This window comes from Thamnophis elegans, chromosome 17 (assembly GCF_009769535.1).
Source record: "Thamnophis elegans isolate rThaEle1 chromosome 17, rThaEle1.pri, whole genome shotgun sequence".
NCBI lineage: Eukaryota > Metazoa > Chordata > Lepidosauria > Squamata > Colubridae > Thamnophis > Thamnophis elegans.
This window is the reverse complement of record NC_045557.1, coordinates 6,700,764-6,722,495: the sequence shown is the minus strand read 5'-3', so window position 1 is coordinate 6,722,495 and position 21,732 is coordinate 6,700,764. Positions and strand designations below refer to the sequence as shown.

At 46.6% G+C, this 21,732-nt stretch overlaps 2 protein-coding genes and 1 long non-coding RNA gene across 6 annotated transcripts in view; 1 reads left to right on the top strand and 2 right to left on the bottom strand.

The window, feature by feature from the left end:
* The window catches only part of LOC116519805 (uridine diphosphate glucose pyrophosphatase NUDT22-like), a 29,743-nt gene extending 27,356 nt beyond the window's left edge, over positions 1-2,387 (bottom strand). The window contains exons 1-2 of one of the 4 annotated variants that reach the window (XM_032233846.1): positions 2,116-2,387; positions 771-825 (exon numbers count right to left, since the gene is read on the bottom strand). The gene's annotated coding sequence lies outside the window, so the exon portion shown is untranslated. The remainder of the gene's footprint in view (positions 1-770; positions 826-2,115) is intronic. The other 3 variants (XM_032233845.1, XM_032233847.1, XM_032233848.1) reach the window with 3 other exon arrangements.
* Positions 2,015-21,185, top strand: DNAJC4 (DnaJ heat shock protein family (Hsp40) member C4). Its single transcript, XM_032233849.1, is given in 7 exon segments — positions 2,015-2,121; positions 5,005-5,118; positions 6,360-6,462; positions 14,538-14,827; positions 16,440-16,610; positions 19,694-19,778; positions 20,944-21,185. Coding segments are annotated over 6 exon segments (816 nt in total). The 5' UTR covers positions 2,015-2,032; the 3' UTR covers positions 19,743-19,778; positions 20,944-21,185.
* LOC116519808 lies at positions 15,785-19,678 on the bottom strand. Its single transcript, XR_004256689.1, has 2 exons — positions 19,628-19,678; positions 15,785-16,320 (listed from the first exon to the last, which is right to left on the bottom strand). It is a non-coding gene; the product is annotated as an uncharacterized LOC116519808 (long non-coding RNA).
* Positions 21,186-21,732: the final 547 nt, after the last annotated feature.

Genomic DNA, 21,732 nt, shown 5'->3' with positions numbered 1-21,732 from the left:
AAAACAAACTGAATCCTCATTACCAGGGATTCAAAATTTTGCAAAATTTGGCAATTGAAGGTCAGCTTGGAGCCTGGAGCATAAAGAATTAATTTCCGCTGACGTTTTTAATCTTTTGTCTCTCCTTCTTTGTACCCACAGGGGAAAAAAACTGACATTTCTCTTTGGCAACAACATAATTCCCTTTTGACACCGGGTTTTCCTAAATTGTCCTGATTGGGCCCTTTGTAGGAGGAAACACACACACACACCCATTCATTCAAAAATAAAATAAAATAGAAGGTCCGTTCTCTCTTCCTCCCAGTGAAAGGGAGATGTCACTGTTGCACCTTTGACAAAAGTGTGTTTTGTCGGTCGGGCTGCCTGGCTGGTTTTTTCACTGTTGGCATCCTTCCCGTCTATTTCACAGCTGACCAAATCTGAGCCCTTTTGCCCGGCAACTTTGGAAAAGCATCTGGAATCTGTTTCTCAAACCAAGAGCCACACAAGGCCTGGCAAGGGATCCCACAGCCAGCTGTTCTCTCGCCTTTCAGTTTTTGGAGTTGGCATCTTTCAATTTAATCTTTTTTTTTTTTTTTGTGGGGGAGGAAAAAAAACCTCCTTTTGCATAAAGCGAAGATTCATTCACTGGGGCAGTCGAGATTTGGCTTCGGGCATCTTTGGCTGTTGGCAAAAAGGGATACCCCTCTCTGTGTCTGGAGGAGGGGGACAATCGTGCGTTTGATAAGAGTCACTGAGCCCCCAATCTTCTGCTTTAAACTTTGACCTACAACCATGACGTCAGGACCATCTGCGGCTACAGAAAATCACTCAGCCTTCCCAGATCTGCAAATAGTCAAGAAAAGGAGCTAAGCATGCACACATCCGTTTGAATTAGCATTCACACACACAAATATAGACCCACACCTTTGAAAGCATGCCGGCTGGGGAATTCTGGGACTTGCAGTCCACAGCTTTTAAAGCATGCCGGCTGGGGAATTCTGGGAGTTGAAGCCCACCCATCTTAATTCATGCCAGCTGGGGAATTCTGGGAGTTGAAGTCCACCCATCTTAAAGCATGCTGGCTGGGGGATTCTGGGAGTTGAAGTCCACCCATCTTAATTCATGCCAGCTGGGGAATTCTGGGAGTTGAAGTCCACCCATCTTAAAGCATGCTGGCTGGGGGATTCTGGGAGTTGAAGCCCACCCATCTTAAAGCATGCCAGCTGGGGGATTCTGGGAGTTGAAGCTCACCCATCTTAATTCAGGCCAGCTGGGGAATTCTGGGACTTGTAGTCCACAGCTTTTAAAGCATGCCGGCTGGGGACTTCTGGGACTTGTAGTCTACAGCTTTTAAAGCATGCCGGCTGGGGACTTCTGGGACTTGTAGTCCACAGCTGTTAAAGCATGCTGGCTGGGGACTTCTGGGACTTGTAGTCCACAGCTTTTAAAGCATGCTGGCTAGGGACTTCTGGGACTTGTAGTCCACAGCTTTTAAAGCATGCTGGCTAGGGAATTCTGGGACTTGTAGTCCACAGCTTTTAAAGCATGTTGGCTAGGGAATTATGGGACTTGTAGTCCACGGCTTTTAAAGCATGCCGGCTGGGGAATTCTGGAAGTTATAGTCCACAGCTTTTAAAGCATGCCGGCTGGGGAATTCTGGGACTTGTAGTCCGCAGCTTTTAAAGCATGCTGGCTGGGGACTTCTGGGACTTGTAGTCCACGGCTTTTAAAGCATGCCAGCTGGGGAATTCTGGGAGTTGCTATGGGCAAGAAACACCAGTCTAGCTTTTCACTTAACACACTGTATATGATGTGTTTGTGTGCAAAACACTGGACTCACTCCAACCTTTCACCAAGTCCTGAGGTAAAGATACACCTGTTTGGTACCTACGTCCCAACTAGAACTTCAGAAAAAGATGATTAATAAACTGTCCCATCCAACCCGCTTACCAAAGTGCCCCCCCACCTCAACATCTTCAGCAAAGAATTCTGGGACTTGTAGGCTCAGCCTCTTTGGAGGCAAGAGCTGGAGTCCTTCGAGAATACCCGGATGTCGCTCCTTCCCTGCCCCCTCCCGCCTCCCTTTCGGGGCTCGCGGCAGGGAGAACAAAATGGCGGCCGAGGTCGACGCACCCGTTGGTGAGTTTCTATGGTAACCGTCGTGTCCCCCGTCATTGCCCGTCCCTCTTTTTTGTCGTCGTCCCCCTCCGCAGTCACCTTCCCACGTTTGCTCCGGCAGTTGGGAGTGGCTGCGGTTTGAGTGGGGTTTTTGTCCCTCTAAAAAAAAAAAAAAGGACGAACAGTTTCAAAACGTCCCTTGACCCGTTTCTCCGGGATTCTCTTCGGATTGTTTTGGAACTTTCCTTCCGCTGCACTTCCGGGTTCCCAAGGTGGCTTCTGCCGCAAGGGTCCGTCTTATATTTCTTCCCCCCCGGAAATAGCCCGCAGGCTTCTTAGAGTTCCGCCCCTCCAATGGTTAACCCTATACTTCTTCCCACTAAGGAGGGTTCTTGGCTGGGAGCGATGGGAGTTGTAATCCTTTGGCTTGCTGTCGTCACCATTATTTATTGGCTCTATCTGGGTTTATTGCAGTCAAAAGGCCACTCAATTCATCATCTAACTCATCCATCTTTAATGCAGGACGAGTTGCAAAAGAGAGACGATGCCCTTGAATTTGCTTTGATGGCTGAGAAAATTTGCTCTGAGTGTTTCTTTGCATCCTATATAGAAATAGCCCTCGACTTATAACTATTTCTTTAATAACCATTCAAAGTCACAACACATGATTGCTATGTATATATTATATAAATATAGTTTATATTTATAAATGTGCCAATATAAGGAACACAATTAAGAATGAGCTAATCTAAAAAGAAACTGAGCCAAAAATACTTGGTTATATTATTTCTATTGTTACTAGCATATGTATTAACATTTTGTTTTGTTCTCTCTTCATTTTTCTTTTGTACATGATATACCATGACAATACACTGTATTCAAAATGTTTTGTCGTCTTCTTGTGCCATATCTATCATCGGACCTTGGCGATCATGTTGGCAATCCTATTTTTGTCAACAGCTGCTGAGGTTTTTTTTTTTTTGAAATATATTTTTATTATTTTTACATTTAAAATAATGCAGTACCGCAAAGTCGAAGTGACCATACATTCACATTATACACAATTAGTCTCAACCATTAATTATTAGCCTACTTAGTGCATTATCTATCCTTCTGTCCAATCATAATATATATATTCCAGTCTTATCACCTTGACTTATACCAATCATAAAATCTGTTCCAGACTTCAAAATATTCTGGTTCCCCTTTATTTTTAAGTTCAAGAGTCACCCTATCTGCTTCCGCACAGGCCAACACTTTTCTGATTATATCTAGCTCTGATGGTGTATTTTCTTTTTTTCCAATACTGCGCAAAAGTTATGCGCGCCACAGTTAGTACATGTATAATTAGATAGAGTACATTTTTCTTAAACCCCTCCGGTATTATGCCTAGGAGAAAAAATTTCTGGTTTAAACAAAATTTGGTCTCCCACCATTTGTTCCAACCATGATTGAATCATTTTCCAATATCTTTTGGCCTCATTGCATGTCCACCACATATGATAAAAAGTGCCCGGTGTTTTTTTTTACACTTCCAACAATTTGGGGCCAGGTTTTTAAACATTTTGGAGAGCCATGCTGGGGGGACAGCTGCTGAGTTTGTCCTAACCGGTCCCTTAGGTTTTGAAGCCATGATGTTCTTCTGCCTGGACCTCGTTCGCCTTCAATTTTTCCCTGGAGGATGAAGTGAGAGATGCCGTGTTTTTCCGGGGGTCGCATCACTTGTCCAAAATATTCTAACTTTCGCTTTTTAATGGCTTTGATGATTTTCCTTGGCTTTCCCGGTGGCTTATCACCTCCACCTTTCTGATTTTGTCAACCCAGTTTATACGTAACAGCCATCCTGTCAATCCACATTTCAAATGCTTCTAATTTCTTCAGGTGGTTATTTTTTTTGCCAGAAACTAACTCTCTACCCCGTAGAGCAGGATAGAAAAAATGTAACATCTGACAAGTCTCATTTTCAGTCTTTAGCCTTATGTTGTGACTGCAAAAGGCCTTTTTTCATTTTGTCCGCGCTTCACAATGTTGTTGGATAAAAAATAAACAAATAATACTATAGATAATAAATAATAATAGAAAAAGTCACAACACTGAAAAAAAAGACCTATAATAACTGTCAGCACTCCTTCATTGAGTAATTAGGAAAGAAAACCACAAGACTCCATTGATAGAAATCAAGTGTACTTTTACTAATTATAAATGATCAGAAGCGTAGCAAAGTGAAGACTGATTATTTAGGCGCGAAAGCGAGTGATATATAGAATAACCCATTCCCCACCCCTTGGCATCCCAGTTGCAGTCCAATCATAATTCTCCCAAGTGTCAGGTGTGAGATAACTTCGAAAGGCATCACCAAGATGGAATGTCGGTGCCGTTGGCCTTGGCGGGAACTTCCTCCGCATGCGCAGTCCGACAGGCAGCAGAACTCCAGAATCTTCCTCCAGCACAATTAGTAAACCCCTCCCAAATACCATGCCCCCCCTCCCCGTTTCAATGGCAGCCGAAGCAGCAGCAAAGCAGAGGCTGACCATAACAATTTTTCACACTTATGACCATGGTCAAAATCCGGACACGAAGCAACTAGCTCATATTTATGACGGTTGCAAGTGTCCTGGGGTCAACGTGATTCTCCCCTTTGCGACCTTCTGCAAGCAAAGTCAACGGATTCACTTGATCATTTAAGAATTGCAATGATTCGCTTAACAGCGGCAGCAAGAAAGGCCATAAAATGGGGCAACTGTCTTGCTTAGTAACAGAAATTTAGGGCTCCGTTGCAATTGCGAGGACTACCTGTCCTATACTGAAGCACCCAAAACCCACAAGGACTGTAAATATATAAACTTTGACAATATTGCTTACATTGTAATGATTCCCTATGTCTTTCCTCATTCCTTTTGCCAGGATGAGAACAGGATTTGAAGAAATGGCCTTGGCTAATCTATATTTCCTTTGCCGTTGTTGCCAACTTTGCCAAAATTCCCGGCATCGGGCTTTTACTTCCGCGATCTACGGCTGGTGAGTCTGTTTCTTGAAATTAACTCGGGCACTTGAGCTGATGAGATTCCGGAGTGGGTGGGGGGTGGGGGGAAGCGCCTTTTCTGACACACAAATTATATTAAGAGGTATAAGCTTTGGTAAGCCACATCTCTCTTCATCAGAGGCAGTGGAATGGCTCAACGGATGTGGGGTTTAAATTGAGGGGAGAAAGGGAGTGGAGTAAAAGGAAGGCTACGCAGATGTGAGACCGATTACAAGTGGAGATTACAAAAAGAGGTTTACAGATCAGCACTTACACTTATTACAAGTACACATTATTTTTATTACTAGATTTTTATCTTATCATGTGTGTGTGTGTATGTATGTATGTGTGTGTGTGTGTGTGTGTATGTGTATATATATATATATATATATATATATATATATATATATATATATATATATATATATACATACATACATACATACACATACATACATACATACATACATACATACATATATATGTTGTATTTGTGCTGATAAATAAATAAAGGGAGACTAGTATAGATCTATTTCAAGCTATTTAGCTCTCATCAGCTAGCCATACCCTTACTGGGATTTGAACCTGTGCTGTATTACATCTTAGGCAGATGTGTTAACCACTAAGCCACAAGGTTCTCCTCCTTTATCAGCTGAGCCAGGGAAATAGGTATGTATTTAGTGTCACAACCCCTGGTATGCCCATATAGGGGAGGAGGCCTACTGCTTCCTTTCTCTGTTTATTGGCTCGTCGCAAGAGATCATCCAGACAGAAAGCCAATATTTTTTTACTGTTGCCTTTGTTACATTTGTGTTGTATTTGTGCTGATAAATAATACATACATACATACATGGCTGTCCAATATATTCTTAAAAACCTCCTTTTTTGGAAGAAGAAGGAAGGAAGGAAGGAAGGAAGGAAGGAGAATAGCAACAGCACTTAGACTTACACACTGCTTCACAGTGCTTTTACAGCCCTCTCTAAGCGATTTACAGAGTCAGCCTCTCTTTCCCCCAACAATCCGGGTCCTCATTTTACCCACCGCGGAAGGATGAGCCAACTTTGAGCCTGGTGAGAATCGAACTGCCCAAGACACAGAAGGATTTTTTTTTCCTCCAGTGCAGAAGAAGCTCTCACCGTACATGCAAAATAGCAATTAGTAATTGTCATCATCATCATAATACCAATAAGATGAATGTTGTCTTCAGCAGAGTAACCATGTGGTTGGTTTTTCTAGGTCTTCAGCCAGGCATATTAGCCACTATGAAGTCCTGGGGATCAAGCAGGATGCTACCTCGAAGGAGATCAAGCAAGCCTTTTTAGGAAATCCAAACAGGTAAGTTTCCACTTTGGGGCGGAGGGGCAGGGGGGGGGGCGGGGAACAAGGAAGGAGTTAGAGCCCTCCTTTGGAAGTGGGATAAAGTTTGGTTTGAGCAGGTGCCCATTTAAGGCGGTCTCAAAAGCCGTGGCCCCTACAAAACCGCGCTCGACTAAAGCGCGCCCGATTAAACCGCGTCGCTGACGTCATCAACAGGGCGACAACAGCGAGCGCGGAGAAAGAAGGGCGCTTTAAATAGCGCTTTGAAAGCAAGCCGATTCAAGTTAAGGTAAGGGTTAGGTTTAGGGTTAGGGTTAGGGTTAGGGTTAGGGTAGGTTAAGGGTTAGGTTTAGGGTTAGGTTTAGGGTTAGGTTTAGGGTTAGGTTAAGGGTTAGGGTTAGGTTAAGGGTTAGGGTTAGGTTAAGGGTTAGGGTTAGGGTTAGGGTTAGGGTTAGGTTTAGGTTTAGGTTTAGGGTTAGGTTAAGGGTTAGGGTTAGGTTTAGGTTTAGGTTAGGTTAAGGGTTAGGGTTAGGTTAAGGGTTAGTGTTAGGGTTAGGTTAAGGGTTAGGGTTAGGGTTAGGTTTAGGTTTAGGGTTAGGTTAAGGGTTAGGGTTAGGGTTAGGTTAAGGGTTAGGGTTAGGTTAAGGGTTAGGGTTAGGGTTAGGGTTAGGTTAAGGGTTAGATTAAGGGTTAGGGTTAGGGTTAGGTTTAGGGTTAGGTTAAGGGTTAGGGTTAGGGTTAGGGTTAGGTTAAGGGTTAGGGTTAGGGTTAGATTTAGGGTTAGGTTTAGGGTTAGGTTTAGGATTAGGTTTAGGGGGTTAGGTTTAGGTTAGGGGTTAATTTTAGGTTTAGTGTTTACAGTGGCTTCTGTCTCCGCGCTGTTGTTGCCCTGTGATGATGTCAGCTACGTGGTTTCATCAAGCGCGCTTTAGTCGAACGCGGTTTTGTGGTGGAACCCTCAAAAGCAGTCTTGACACAAGGCACAAAGTACCTTTTATTTGTCTCTCCAACTATTTACATTATTTATGCATGATGCCCAGGCGATAAGGTTCTTGCCGGCTTTATTGTTGTGCATTGGTTCGCTTGATTGGTTAATTTGGGGTCAGCATTGATCAAATTGGCGTTTTAAAAACACCCCAGGCCCATTTGATGGGAGTTGGCTGAGCCAAATTTCATCGTAAATGATTAATAAATACAAGATAGTTTTTCATTTCATTTCATTTTATTTGTCTTGTATGCCGCCCACTCCCGGAGGAGTCCGGGCGGCTCACAACAGACAAGGGAAAGGGATAAATAGACAAGACACACTTTAAAAAAGGCGCAACATTCACAATTTCCGTGGGGCTGGGTGTTTCACAGCCCCCTGGCCTGCTGGAGCAGCCAGGACTTGGTGGCTTTGCGGAAGGCCAGGAGGGTAGTAAGGGTCCGGATCTCCACGGGGGTCATTCCAGAGGGCTGGAGCTGCAACAGAGAAGGCTCTCCCCCGGGGAGTCGCCAGCCGAGATTGGCTGCAGATGGAATCCGGAGGAGACCCAACCTGTGCGATCTAATTGGTCTGAGAGAGGTAATCGGCAGGAGGCGGTCTCTCAGGTACCCAGGTCCGATGCCATGTAGGGCTTTATAGGTAGCGACCACACCTTGAAGCGGATTCGGAGACTAATGGGTAGCCAGTGCAGCTCGCAGAGGATATGTGACGTGGGTGTACCTAGGTACACCCACAATCGCTCACCCAGTTTTTGAAGCCAGTTAAAGACCTGTTGTGGCCCCAACAGTGGCCAGCAGGTTCGGACAGTGAGGAGGGTTGGGGAGACCTGGGCCAGTCCTGGAGTCTGGGGAAGGCTCAGATGAGGGCTCTGTGTCGGAGGCAGAGAGGGGGCCAGGACCGTCTGATAGTTATCAGCTGCCTTCAGAGTCAGACATCAGTGAGGCAGAGAACAGCTGGAGCTGTTCCCAGCATGCGCATGCACAGAATTGCCAGACAAGCAGCTAAAGAACAGGGTCGACTCGGGAGGAAGGCCACTGGTGACGGTGAATGGCCCCTCCCATAGGGAATACAAGAGGACGCAAAGGGAGTGGAGCTTGCAGGAGCAATTAGTTCATTCCTGCATTCTTCCCAAGTATTGCGGCGTCTGAAAGATATCGGCCTGGCCCCTCTCCAAGCCTGATCAAGGTCGGTAATTGTGACTTATCTTGAAAGACGGTGGGAGAGGAAAGACTTTGCTGGAGAGGAATTCACTGTCAATTAAATAAAGGGGTTTATCGGGACGAGGACTCAGCTTCGTGCTGCTGGGAAGACTCAGAACAAGACCAAAGGACCAGATTAATAGAAACTGGTATAAGGTATCCTTGACTGACAACCATAATGGCGTCGAAATATCCGGGCACGGACAGATGCAAAAAGTGATGGCGTTTTCCCCCGCTTTCTGCTTTCCTTCTCTTATCTGTGTTGAAAATGTCAGATGAAACTACAAAGCTTACGATGCAGCGTCAAATGAATCCCTCAAACCTCGTTTTTCCTTCAAAAGCTCAGATTTGACAGTGATGACTAAACGGGCCGTGGCTAGAACTCGAAACGTCGTTGACCTAGTTAAAAAAACCTAGTTAAGCTCTGTGAAAGCCAGCTTGCAATTTTTGGCTTCTCCCTGAAGAGGGCAGCTTTGAACCACAAACCCCCATAGGCTTGAAGGCATTGATTGTAACAGTAGCAGAGTTGGAAGGGACCTCAGAGGTCTTCTAGTCCAACCGCCTGTTCATCAGGAGCCCTTATATAATTTCGGACAAATGTTGTGCAGTCTCTTCTTGAAAGCCTCCAGTGATGGAGCACCCAAATCCTCTAGTGGTAGGCAGTTCCACTGATGAATTGTTCTCTCTCACTCTTTCTCTCAAAATTTCTTATCTCATGCTAGGGTTTACTATCTTAATCTTTTGTTTTATATAGTTGTTTTTTACCTTGTGATAAGGGGCCTAGAATCTCCCAAAGGCGAGATGCTGGTTTATCATCCTCCTCCTCCTCCTCCTCCTCTCTATCTTCTATCTATCTATCTATCTATCATCTATCTGTCTGTCTGTCTATCTAGAAATGGCTCTGTGCGCGTATTTGTCTTTGTCTCCAGCGTAACTCTGGATTGCCTGAAACAGTTTCAACCAAACTTGCTACACAGATGACTTACTCTCTGGAAACAATACTGTGGGGGTAGGACACCCCTAATACCCCTCGGGGTATGTGTCCTGTTAAGATACAGCCTGTTGTGCTTTCAAATGGTTTCTGCCGTACTGCTGTAAAATGGCTTCTACTGTACAGCACAGTGGAGTGCCGTGGTAATGGCTTCACAGTACTCCCACAAGGGGGCTCCCTCTGGTTAAGGGGAAAATCCAGCATTAGAAATTACATTTGGTCTGGATATTTTCTCCCTATAAATAAATAACTCGGACAACGCCGAGTTATCAGCTAGTTTAATAATATAAATATGGTGACCTCTGCACCAGTCGTGTCGCTTGGCGGAATCAACCACTTTGCTCCTCGTGGCCTTTTGTTGAATCTCTTCTAGCAGAACCTTTCCCACCATTCCTTGGTGTTGTTCACTGGTCTCCAAGACCACCAGTCCTTCCCAGTCTGGGACTGGGACAGTCTTTAGCTAGCTTCTCCCTGTCTCCCTGCCCCCGCCCCCATCCTTGGGGTCTGCCAACTGAAACCTCTCTTTTGGCTATTTGTAGAAATATTTTGAGTTAATCAAGCATTGTTTCTTAGGCAATAAACTCGATCAGATGGTTGGTGATGAACTTCTCCAGCAATTTTTAAATATGTCTTTTTTTTTGTTTCTTCCCTTCTTCTTCCTTTCTTCCTCCTCCTCCTCCTCCTCCCTCCTCCTCCTTTTCTTCATCTTCTCTTCCCACCTCTTCCATCTTCCTCCTCCTCTTCTTCTCCCCTCTCCTCCTTCTCCTCCTCCTCCCCCTCTCTTTCTCCTCTTCTTCTCCATCTTCTCTTCTTGCCTTCTCTTCCTGTTTTCCTCCTCTTCTCCATCTTCTCTTCTCGCTTCTTCCGATCTTCCTCCTCCTCTTCCTCTCCTCGTCTCCTCTTGCCAGGTGGCGCAGTGGTTAAATGCAGCACTGCAGGCTACTGCTAGATCAGCAGGTCAGCGGTTCAAATCTCACCGGCTCAGGGTTGACTCAGCCTTCCATCCTTCCGAGGTGGGTAAAATGAGGACCCAGACTGTGGGGCAATATGCTGACTCTCTGTAAACCGCTTAGAGAGGCCTGAAAGGCCTGAAGCGGTATATAAGTCTACTGCTATTGCTCCTCCTCTCCTCCCCCTTCCCCTCTCCTTCTCCTCTTCTTCTCCATCTTCTCTTCTCGCCTCTTCCCATCTTCTTCCTCCTCCTGCTCTCCTCCTCCTCTCCTCCCCCTCCCCATCTCCTTCTCCTCTTCTTCTCCATCTTCTCTTCTTGCCGTCTCCTCTTCCTGTTTTTCCTCCTCTTCTCTCCATCTTCTCTTCTCGCCTCTTCCTGTTTCCTCCTCCTCTTCCTCTCCTCCTGCTCCTCCTCTCCTCCCCCTTCCCCTCTCCTTCTTCTCCATCTTCTCTTCTTGCCTTTTCCTCTTCCTGTTTTCCTCCTCTTCTTCTCACTTCTTGCTTCTTCCGATCTTCCTCTTCCTCTCCTCCTCCTCCTCTTCTTCATCTTCTGTTCTTGCCTCTTCCTTCCCCTCCCTTCCCCTCTCCTCCTCTTCTTCTTCACCTTCTCCTCTTTCTGTTAGCCGCCCGGAGTCCTTTGGGATTGGGCGGCATATAAATATATTTAATAAATAAATATTTAATAATTTCCTCCTTCTCCATCTTCTCGCTTCTTCCGATCTTCCTCTTCCTCCTCTCCTCCTCTCCTCCTCCTCCCCCTTCCCCTCTCCTTCTCCTCTTCTTCTCCATCTTCTGTTCTTGCCTCTTCCTTCCATCCTCTTCCCTTCCTCCTCTACCACGTCTCTATTGGACCCACCCTCTCCAATTTGATTTTTAACACCCTCTCCAATTTGATTTTTAATCAAGGAGGAGAGGCACAGTTCCTTTCAGGTAGCCCTCTCTGGCCCGGATTCTGGATTATTTCACTCTCGGGTCAATGTTGGCATCGGGGTAGGGCGAACTAAATCTTGCACAATCGATTGGGGCTCTTCCGTGAGTTTCACACTTGCTCAATGCAAGGCACAGCTCGGGAAACAACTCGCAGTGTTAGCCGTGTCTGCGTAAGACACAAAGGATGGTTTGTCCGTTCATCCTTTTTTTCCCTAAGCTTTCCACAATGCACCGAATCGCCAACTCACCACAGCTGCCGGGTTCACACCAAACGCACACTACGCTGAATGGCAAACGTTGTGCGAACATCTGGGTTCGCTCCATGCTCTTTGCAACAATGGACTGAATCATAAACTCGGCACATTGCTGGGTTACATTAAGCTGAATTCCATTTTCACTGGTTCCGTTTAGCAGTTTCTCTCCATGCATCTCTATGGTCCATTTACCTGGTGAATTATTCCTTCCAGTAACTCAAAGCAGCAAACATTATACAGCACACCTGTCTCCTCCTCTTTCCCCCCCCACGACGACAGCCTTGTGAGGTGGGTTGGGCTGAAAGAGAGGAACTGGGCCAATGTCACCCAGCCGATTCCATGTCTAAGATGGGACTAGAACTCCCTGGGTCCTGGTGATTGACGCAAAGTCACCCAGCTGGCTTTCATGTCTAAGGTGGGACTAGAACTCCCTGGGTCCTGGTGATTGGCGCAAAGTCGCCCAGCTGGCTTTCATGTCTAAAGTGGGACTAGAACTCCCTGGGTCCTGGCGATTGACGCAAAGTCACCCAGCTGGCTTTCATGTCTAAGGTGGGACTAGAACTCCCTGGGTCCTAGTGATTGACGCAAAGTCACCCAGCTGGCTTTCATGTCTAAGGTGGGACTAGAACTCCCTGGATCCTGGTGATTGACACAAAGTCGCCCAGCTGGCTTTCATGTCTAAGGTGGGACTAGAACTCCCTGGGTCCTGGTGATTGGCGCAAAGTCACCCAGCTGGCTTTCATGTCTAAGGTGGGACTAGAACTCCCTGGGTCCTGGTGATTGGCGCAAAGTCACCCATCTGGCTTTCATGTCTAAGGTGGGACTAGAACTCCCTGGGTCCTGGTGATTGGCGCAAAGTCGCCCAGCTGGCTTTCATGTCTAAGGGGACTAGAACTCCCTGGCTCCTGGTGATTGACGCAAAGTCGCCCAGCTGACTTTCATGCAAGACTAGAACTCACAGTCTCCTGATGATTGATGCAAATTCCCCCAATTGGCTTTCATGCCTAAGGCAGGACTAGAACTCTCCATCTCCTGGTGATTGACGCGAAGTCACCCAGCAGGCTTTCGTATCTCTGGCAGACTAGAACTCCCGGTCTCCTGCTTTCTAGCTTGGTGCCTTAGGTTAAAACTGCAGAAACGTAGAAGAAATAGCAAAAGAAAAAACTACAAAAGGGTTTTTAAAAAAGTAAAGGATAAGAAAAACGTATTTAAAAAAAATGTGAAAAGCAACTTCCAATCTTCTCCGCAGTAGTTATAAAACAGCAATTTCTGTCTCTACGCTCCCATGCTGCCTATCACTGTTGCTTTCTTCCTATCAACAACCCCCTTTAATCAATAAATCCCTAAATCACCGTTCGCTTTTATCGATCGTCAGCAAAACATGTACAAAGGGTTCCAGTCTTTTATAAAGTAAATATAGTTCCCTTTGGGATTCAGCTATTACTGCAAACTCAGCCAAGCTTCGCAATCTGTTCTTCCGAAATGAAGCACATTTAAAATATAAAATAAGAGGTTTTTTTTAAAAAAGAACCCCCAAATAGGATAAGAATAAGTCCTTTTTTCCCCCTCGGCACCCTGTTGTCATGTTGAACCGTCGCTAAAGGAACCGTTGTAAGCTGAGGACTAGCTCAGACACAGCAAGAGGGGACAGGGAGTGGGGGGAATAGTTAGCTGCGGTTTTGCAGTCGAAGCAAAACGTTTTTCTTGTGGGAACCAAGGTTATTCCGAAGATGGCGGAGGAGAGGAGGAGCGAAGTAACCAAGCAACCCGACAGCTCTTTGATTGGACGATATGACTGGATGACTTGGGGGAAAGGGGAAAACTGTCACTTTTTAATTAGGGGAAAACTGCGAGAAATTTCAGAGTCGGTTTTTCACCAGTTCTGCCAATACGATGTATCCAATAAATTGTTCTTTATGGAATCTACCTGCCTCGGAGTTCTGCTTTCCATGGATGCATTACTTGGAGCGCTGACATTAGGCCGAGACCAGGGTTGGGGTTCAGCCAGTTCGCACCGGTTCACTGAACCGGTTGTTGCAAGGATTGGCTGGCCCCTCCCACCCCCCCCGCAGGAGTCTGGAAGGGCGAAAAATGATCCTCCCGGAAGTCTGGAAACGACCCATTTCCAGTCTCCAGAGGAGCTCCAGAGCCCGGGGGAGGCCATTTCCCCTCTCCTGGAGCCTTGGGCAACCTTCTGTAACCTGGGGAGGGTGAAAATGGGGCTAACAGAAGTACCGGACGTCTGAAAATGGGCCCATTTCTGGCCTCCGAGAGACTCCTGAGCCTGGGGGAGGCTGTTTTCGCCCCCTCCGGAGGCTCAAGGAAAGCCTCCAGAGCCTGGGGAGGGTGAAAACTCCCCCCACGCTGTGGTGCAAGAGGTTGAGTAGGCCACACCCACCATGTGTCAGGTTTCCAAAAAAGTGCCCCAATTGACTCATGAGTCTCGAGCCAAATTTCAAAAGAAAACCAGTCATTTCTTAGGCATTTCTTTTGGCAAGACCTTTTGGCAGTCAGATCTGAGCCTCCTTTGAATTATCGCCGAGCTTTGCCCCTGTTCCTTCCCTCCCCTCAGTCTGTGTCGTAAATCACATTCCCCAGTGAGGTGCACCCCTCCCAAGCCTGCTGCGGCAATCTGAGATCCTCACCATGGCAACGTTAGAGTTGATACCATGGCCACGCCCACCGGCAACTGGGCAGAGAACCGTTGCTAACATTTTTCAACCCCCCCCACCCCCCGGCTGAGACCTGTGGTTTTAGGATTATCTCTCCCCCTCCCCCCATTTTCAGCTCCATCCCGACAGCAACCCCACCAACCCCGAGTTGCACAGCCAGTTTGTGAAGCTGAACGAGGCCTACAACACCTTGAGCAAAGAGAAAAGCCGCCGAGATTACGACGCCCAGCAAACCATCCAGAGGAGCCGGCTGGCAAGAAACCCACCGAGGTTCAGCCCGAGACCCCTTCGGCGATCCTCACTTCCATCGCCAGCCAAGGCACCAGGAGACCTGGAGCACCAGGGCTCCCGCAGACGTTCAGCTGAAGACCCTTTCACTTCCTATCACTCTCAAGAAACGGGAAGGTGAGTGAACACAGGGAGTAAGCGCAGGGGAGGGAGTCCGGGACGTAACAACCCTTCGTTTAGCAGCCATTCGAAGTTGCAACAGCCCTGGGGAAAAAAAGGGACTTGATAGTGGTAGGGGTTGAAGGTTCATTCATCTGTAAAATGGATAGGAGGAGAGGAGAGGAAATAGAATACAAATAGAATGCAATGCAATGGAATAGAGAAGAGAAGAGAATTTAGAATGGAATGTAATGGAATAGCAATAGCAATAGCAATAGGAGATAATAGAATAGGAATAGGAAAGAGAATATAATATATAGAATAGGATAGGAATAGGGAGAGAGAATACAGAATAGAATACAGAAGAAATAGGAATAGGAATAGGAAAAAAGAATAGAATATAGAATATAGAATAGAATAGGAAAGAGAAGAGAAAAGAAATAGAATAAATAGAATAATAGGGAAGAGAAGAATTTAGAATGGAATGGAATGAGCAATCAATAGGAGATATAGGAATAGGAAATAGAAGAGAATAGAATAGAAATAGAATAGAATAGGAAAGAAAGAGAATACAGAATAGAAAATGAATTGAATAGAATAGAAGAGAAGAAAGAGAATTTAGAATGTAATGGAATGGAATAGCAATAGCAATAGGAGATAATAGGAATAGGAAAGAGAATAGAATAGAATATAGAATAGGAATAGGAATAGGAGAGAATACAGAATAAATTAGGAAAGAGAAGAGAATACAGAATAGTATAGGAAAGAGAAGAGAAAAGAGAATAGAATAGAATAGGGAAGAGAAGAAGAGAATACAGAATAGAATATAGAATAGGATAGGATAGAATAGAAATAATAGAAAGAGAAGAGTATAGAATAGAATAGAATAAGAATATAGAACATAGAATAAACAATACAGAAAACAGGAAACAGAAAGAATAAAATATAGAACATGGAGAATAGAATATAAGAACAGAACAGAACAAAACAGAATTCTTTATTAGCCAAGTGTAATTAGGCACACAATGTTTAAGGATGTTTAAGAATCCCATTTAAATTTGCATTCAGTAACCAGAAGCGAAGGCTTCAACTCTCCAATGTTTCCAGCCTTAAAAATTGAATGCAGATAGTCCTTGACTTACAACAATTCATTTAGTCACCATTCAATGTCGCAACACAACTGGAAAAATGGACTTAGGACCGTTTCTCACACTTACAACCGTTGCAACATCCCCGTGGTCACATGACCAGAATTCAGCCGCTTGGCAGTTGGTTCATAATTACGACGGTCGCAGGGTCCCCGCGTCCGTGCGTGGGTGTCAGGTGGCCCCCTTTCGCGACCTTTCGACGAGGAAGCCCAACTCACTTAGCAACCTCGTCACCTACTCCACAACTGCATCGATCCATTTAACAACTGCGGGAAGGAAGGTCGTAAAATGGGCAAAGCTCAACAAGCGTCTTGGTTAGGAAAGAAATGTTGGACTCTCTTGTGGTCGTAAGACGAGGACTGCCTGTATTGGGGTAAAATAAAATATTTTAAAAATATTTTCAGGGGGCTTCCTACCTCCTACGCATGATCTCCAGTCCTTTCCCCCTCCCCTTCTCATCCATGATGTTCTCCCCCCCCCAGAAATCCAGATCCCTTTGGAGACGACGCCTACTGGCAGGAATTCCACAAAACGCCTCCGGAATGGTATTCAGACCACGAGTTCAAGAGGAGGCAGCAACGCAACTTGAGGACCGCAATGTATTGTTTGCTGATCATGTCCGGGAGTCTCTTCATTCACTTCGTGTCCTACAAGTAAGGGTTCCTTGCAGGCTAACTCACTGCCCACTGTCAGTGGTTCGATCCTGACCAGCTCAAGGTTGACTCAGCCTTTCGTCCTTCCAAGGTGGGTCAAATGAGGACCCAATTGTTCAGGGGCAAGAGGCTGACTCTGTAAACCGCTTAGAGAGGTTGTGAAGCGGTATGTAAGTTTAAGTGTGATTGCTATTGCCCTTCCTCCTTCCTTCCTTCCTTCCTTCCTTCCTTCCTTCCTCCTTCCTTCCAACCTACCTACCTACCTACCTACCTACCTACCTACCTACCCTCCTACTTACCTACCTACCCTCCTACTTACCTACCTACCTACCTACTACCTATCTTCCATCCATCCATCCATCCTTCCTTCCTTCCTTCCTACCTACCTACCTACCTACCTACCTACCTACCTACCTACCTACCTACCTACCTACCTTCCTTAATGCAGTATTGCAGGCTAACTCTGCCCACAGCCAGCAGTTCGATCCTGACCAGCTCCAGGTTGACTCAGCCTTCCGTCCTTCCGAGACTGGTAAAAATGAGGACCCAGAATGTTGGGGGCAAGAGGCTGACTCTGTAAACGACTTAGAGAGGGCTGTAAAACTACTGTGAAGCTGTATATAAGTCCAAGTGCTGTTGCCCTTCCTTCCTTCCTTCCTTCCTTCCGCATGGCTAGTCTAGTGAAGAGAAGATCAGAGGAGACATGATAGCAGTGTTCCCATATTTGAGGGCTGCCACAGAGAGGAGAAGGGTCAAGCTATTCTCCAAGCACCATACAGGAAGAATGGATGAAACTGACCAGGAGAGATTCAACCTGGAAATAAGGAGGAATTTCCTGACAGTGAGAACAATCCACCCATGGAACAGAAGTTGCCTTCGGAAGTTGTGGGAGCTTCATCCCTGGAGGCTTTCAAGAAGATACTGGACTGCCCACTGTCAGAAATGGTGAGGGTCCTCCTGCTCGGGCCGCGGGGGGTTGGACTAGATGACCTACAAGGTCCCTTCCATCTCTGTTAATCTAAAAAAAAAAAAAAAAGCTGGCAAATTGGGCACCCCTGCCCTGAATTATTAAGGCGCATGCGACTGCCAGCTGGGGAATTCTGGGAGTTGAAGTCCACAGGTTTTTAAGCTTTTAAAGACCCCGCTTGATCTCGGAACGAAAACAGCTTTGCGTGGATACCGATCGGCTCCTTTTAAAAGCCCGTGAAGAAGACCTCGCGGGCTCTGTCAAGCGTTGTTTTGAATTTCTCCTCCCCGGGCAGGCACCATGCCAACCGTCGCTACCCGGCCGTCTGGTTCCTTTTTATGCTAATCCTCCGCCTCATTAGCCAGCTGTGACCAGGGAAGATTAATCAGGGACGGCCTGTAATCAATCTCAGGCAATTAAACACTCTCCGCTTAAGCCCGAAAGTAACGACGGCGAGTGCTTAAAAAGGCAGCTGGAAAAAAATATGGAATCAAATCTTGCGCGCCGGTGAGCAGCAAGATGTGGGGGGGGGGCGTTGATACCCCACCCACCCCCGCCGGGGGGTGGAACCCATTGCAAATGATCCTAATTCTCGCCCAAACAGCTGGTGGCGTGGGCTGCTTGACGCCAGCCGTCGGTGCTCACTCAAGCCAGCTTTCCCCCCATCTGTCAGCGCCCAGTGCCTTTGGATGGCGTAACTTGTGTGAATGGCCTTGGGAGACGAAGAAGGAAGGACTCGTAGCCTCAACCACCATCTGATAAGAAACGCCGATTCCCAGAGCAGAAAGGAAGGCGGAAAAAACTCTCCTTCTCTGGAAAGGTTGGGGGGGGAGGGGAAGAATAACCGAGTCGGTAGGGACCTCGGAGGTCTTCTAGTCCAGTTTTTTTCAACCACTGTGCTGCGGCACACTAGTGTGCCGTGACATAGTGTAAGGTGCCGTGGGATTACTTTATATAGTCAATATAGGCACAGAGTTAAATTTTTTTAACATTTTCTAATGGTGGTGTGCCTCGTGATTTTTTTCATGAAAAAAGGGTGCCTTTGCACAAAAAGGTTGAAAAACACTGTTCTAGTCTAATCCCCTGCCTAGGCAGGAAACCCTGTTTGAGACATGTGGCTGTCCAATCTCTTAAAAACCTTCTTTTTTGGGAAGGAAGGAAGGAAGATGGATGGATGATGGATGGAAGGAAGGAAGGAAGAAGAAGGAAGGAAAAAAAGAATAACAGAGTCAGAAGGGACATTGGAGGTCTTCTAGTCTAACCCCCTGCTCAAGAGGACCCTCTACCGTTTCAGACAAGTGGCTGTCCAGTCTCTTCTTAAAAACCTTCTTTTTTGGGAAGGAAGGATGGATTATGGATGGATGGATGGAAAGGAAGGGAGGAAGGAAAAAGAATAACGGAGTCAGAAGGGACATTGGAGGTCTTCTAGTCTAACCCCCTGCTCAAGCAGGAGATCCTATCCCATTTCAGACAAGTGGCTGTCCAGTCACTTCTTAAAAACCTTTTTTGGAAGGAAAAGGATGGATGGATGGATGGATGATGGATGGATGGATGGAAGGAAGGAAGGAAGGAATAACAGAGTTGAAAGGGACCTTGGAGGTCTTCTAGTCCAACCCCCTGCTCAAGCGAGATCCTATCCCATTTCAGACAAGTGGCTGTCCAGTCACTTCTTAAAAACCTTCTTTTTTGGAAGGAAAAGGAGGATGGATGGATGGATGGATGGATGGATGGATGGAAGGAAGGAAGGAAAATAACAGAGTTGGAAGGGACCTTGGAGATCTTCTAGTCTAACCTGCAGCTTAGGTAGGAGACCCTATAACCGTTTCAGACAAGTGGCTGTCCAATATCTTCTTAAAAACCTCCTTTTTTGGAAGAAGAAGAAGAAGGAGGAAGGAAGGAAGGAAGAAGGAAGAGAATAACAGAGTTGGAAGGACCTCAGAGGTCTTCTAGTCCAACCCCCTGTTCCAGCAAGAGACCCTATACCATTTCGGACAAGTGGCTGTCCAAATTCTTCTCTCAAACTCCCAAGGTGGGAATTCTGCCTTTCTACCTGCTGCATCTCCTCCTCCTCTCCCCTTCGTCTCGGCCTCTTCAATGCCTTCCGTTTTTCGTGCAGGCAGGTCGCGAAACTTCACACCGGCTTCATGGACGAGGGGACCGCATGATCACCGAGGCCCTCATTAAGGCAAAGCGCAAGCCAGGTACATAGCAGACATATTTCAATGTTTGTTTTTATGCCAAGATTGAAATAAAATTAAAAAAATCCAAAGGGAAAAAACAAATTAACCGAGACCAAGAAAGATGGATTTCATGGGAAGGGGCTGTTGCAGTGGCGAAGGAGGGAACTTCAATTCCATTTTCTTTTCCTTTATCTTGTCCTTTCCTTTCCATGTTTTTCCTTCCTTCCATTTTCCCCTTCTGCTGCCCTTCCCCTTCCGCCCTTCCCTTCTGCTCTTTTCTTTTTCTCTTCCTTCCAATTCCTTCCTTCTTTCCCTTTCCTTTCTTCCTTCCTTTCCCCTTCCTTCTTTCTTCTCTTTCTTTCCTTCCTTCCTTCCTTCTTACCCCTTTCTTCTTCCTCCTCCTTACTTTCTCTCTTCTTCCTTCCTTCTTTCCCCTTCCTTCCTTCTTTCTTCCTTCTTCCTTCTCTTCCTCCTTCCTTCCTTCCTTCCTCCTCCTTCCAATTCCTTCCTTCCAATTCCTTCCTCCATTCCTCTTCTTTCCCTTCCTTTCTTCCTTCCTTTTCCCCCTTCCTTCCTTTTTCTCTTTCTTTCCTTCCTTCCTTCTCCCTTTCTTCTTTCCTCCTCCTTAATTTCTCTCTTTCTTTCCTTCCTTCTTTCCCCTTCCTTCCTTCTTTCCTCCTCCTTCCTTCCAGTTCCTTCCTTCCAATTCCTTCCTTCCAATTCCTTCCTTCCTTCCAATTCCTTCCTTCTTTCCCTTCCTTTCTTCCTTCCTTTTTCCCCTTCCTTCCTTCCTTTCTTCTTTCCCCTTCCTTTTTTCCTTTCTTCCTTATTTCCCTTCCTCTCCTTGTTTCCCCTTCCTTCCTTCCCCACCCCTTCCCCAGCCCTCTGCATTGGTTACAAACCCTTATCAATGTTTGAACCCATCCTAATCAATAGACACATTTCCCACTACGCCCGGGGGGGGGGGGGCACCTATGACTGAGGTCCTGCAGGGGAGGGGCCTCTCTGGGAGTGCTGATCATCACACACACCACCATCAGCCATGCTGGCAGAGAATTCTGGGAGTTGTAGGCCAACCCCGCCAGAAGGCATCAGCGAAAGGTGGGTGATTTGGGGGGGCTTTTGACCTTGGAGCGTTAGTGCTTGAGGACTGTTTCTGACCCCCCTTTTTCCCCCTGCCCCACAGAGCCAGACACGAAGAGCGTCTACGACGTCAGCGGCCCCCAATCCCGGAGGAAGAACCCACCTCCCCTAAACCTCACTCCGAAATCTTGGACTCAAAGGATACGGCTCCCCCTGTCTGAACTGCCAAGTAATCCAATTGTAGCTGGCCCTTCTCCAACCTGTTGGCCGAGACCCTCGGCATCTCCCCCTTCGGACCACCTTCCCCTGCTCCCCAATTCTTGTCAATAGAAGCCCTTCGCTGCATTTCCTCTCTTTTGATCCTCATTTCCCCCAGGAAGTTCTGCGTCTCGTCCACTCAGGACTCGCAGGGAAAGGGGATTTTGAAGGGAGTTGGGTGGGAGGGGCAGAATTGATACCCACAGGCCCAAATGGGACACACACAGTGGTGAAATTCAAATGTTTTTACTACCGGGTCTGTGGGCGTGGCCTTGTGGGCGTGGCAGGGGAAGGATACTGCAAAATCCCCATTCCCCCCCCACTCCAGGGGAAGGATACTGCAAAATCTCCATTCCCTCTCCACTCCGGGGGAAGGATACTGCAAAATCTCCATTCTTTCCCCACTCCAGGGGAAGGATACTGCAAAATCCCCATTCCCTCCCTACTCCAGGGGAAGGATACTGCAAAATCCTCATTCCCTCTCCATTCCTGGGAAAGGATACTGCAAAATCCCCATTCCCTCCTCACTCCAGGGGAAGAATACTGCAAAATCCCCATTCCCTCCTCACTCCAGGGGAAGGATACTGCAAAATCCCCATTCCCTCCCTACTCCAGGGAAAGAATATTGCAAAAT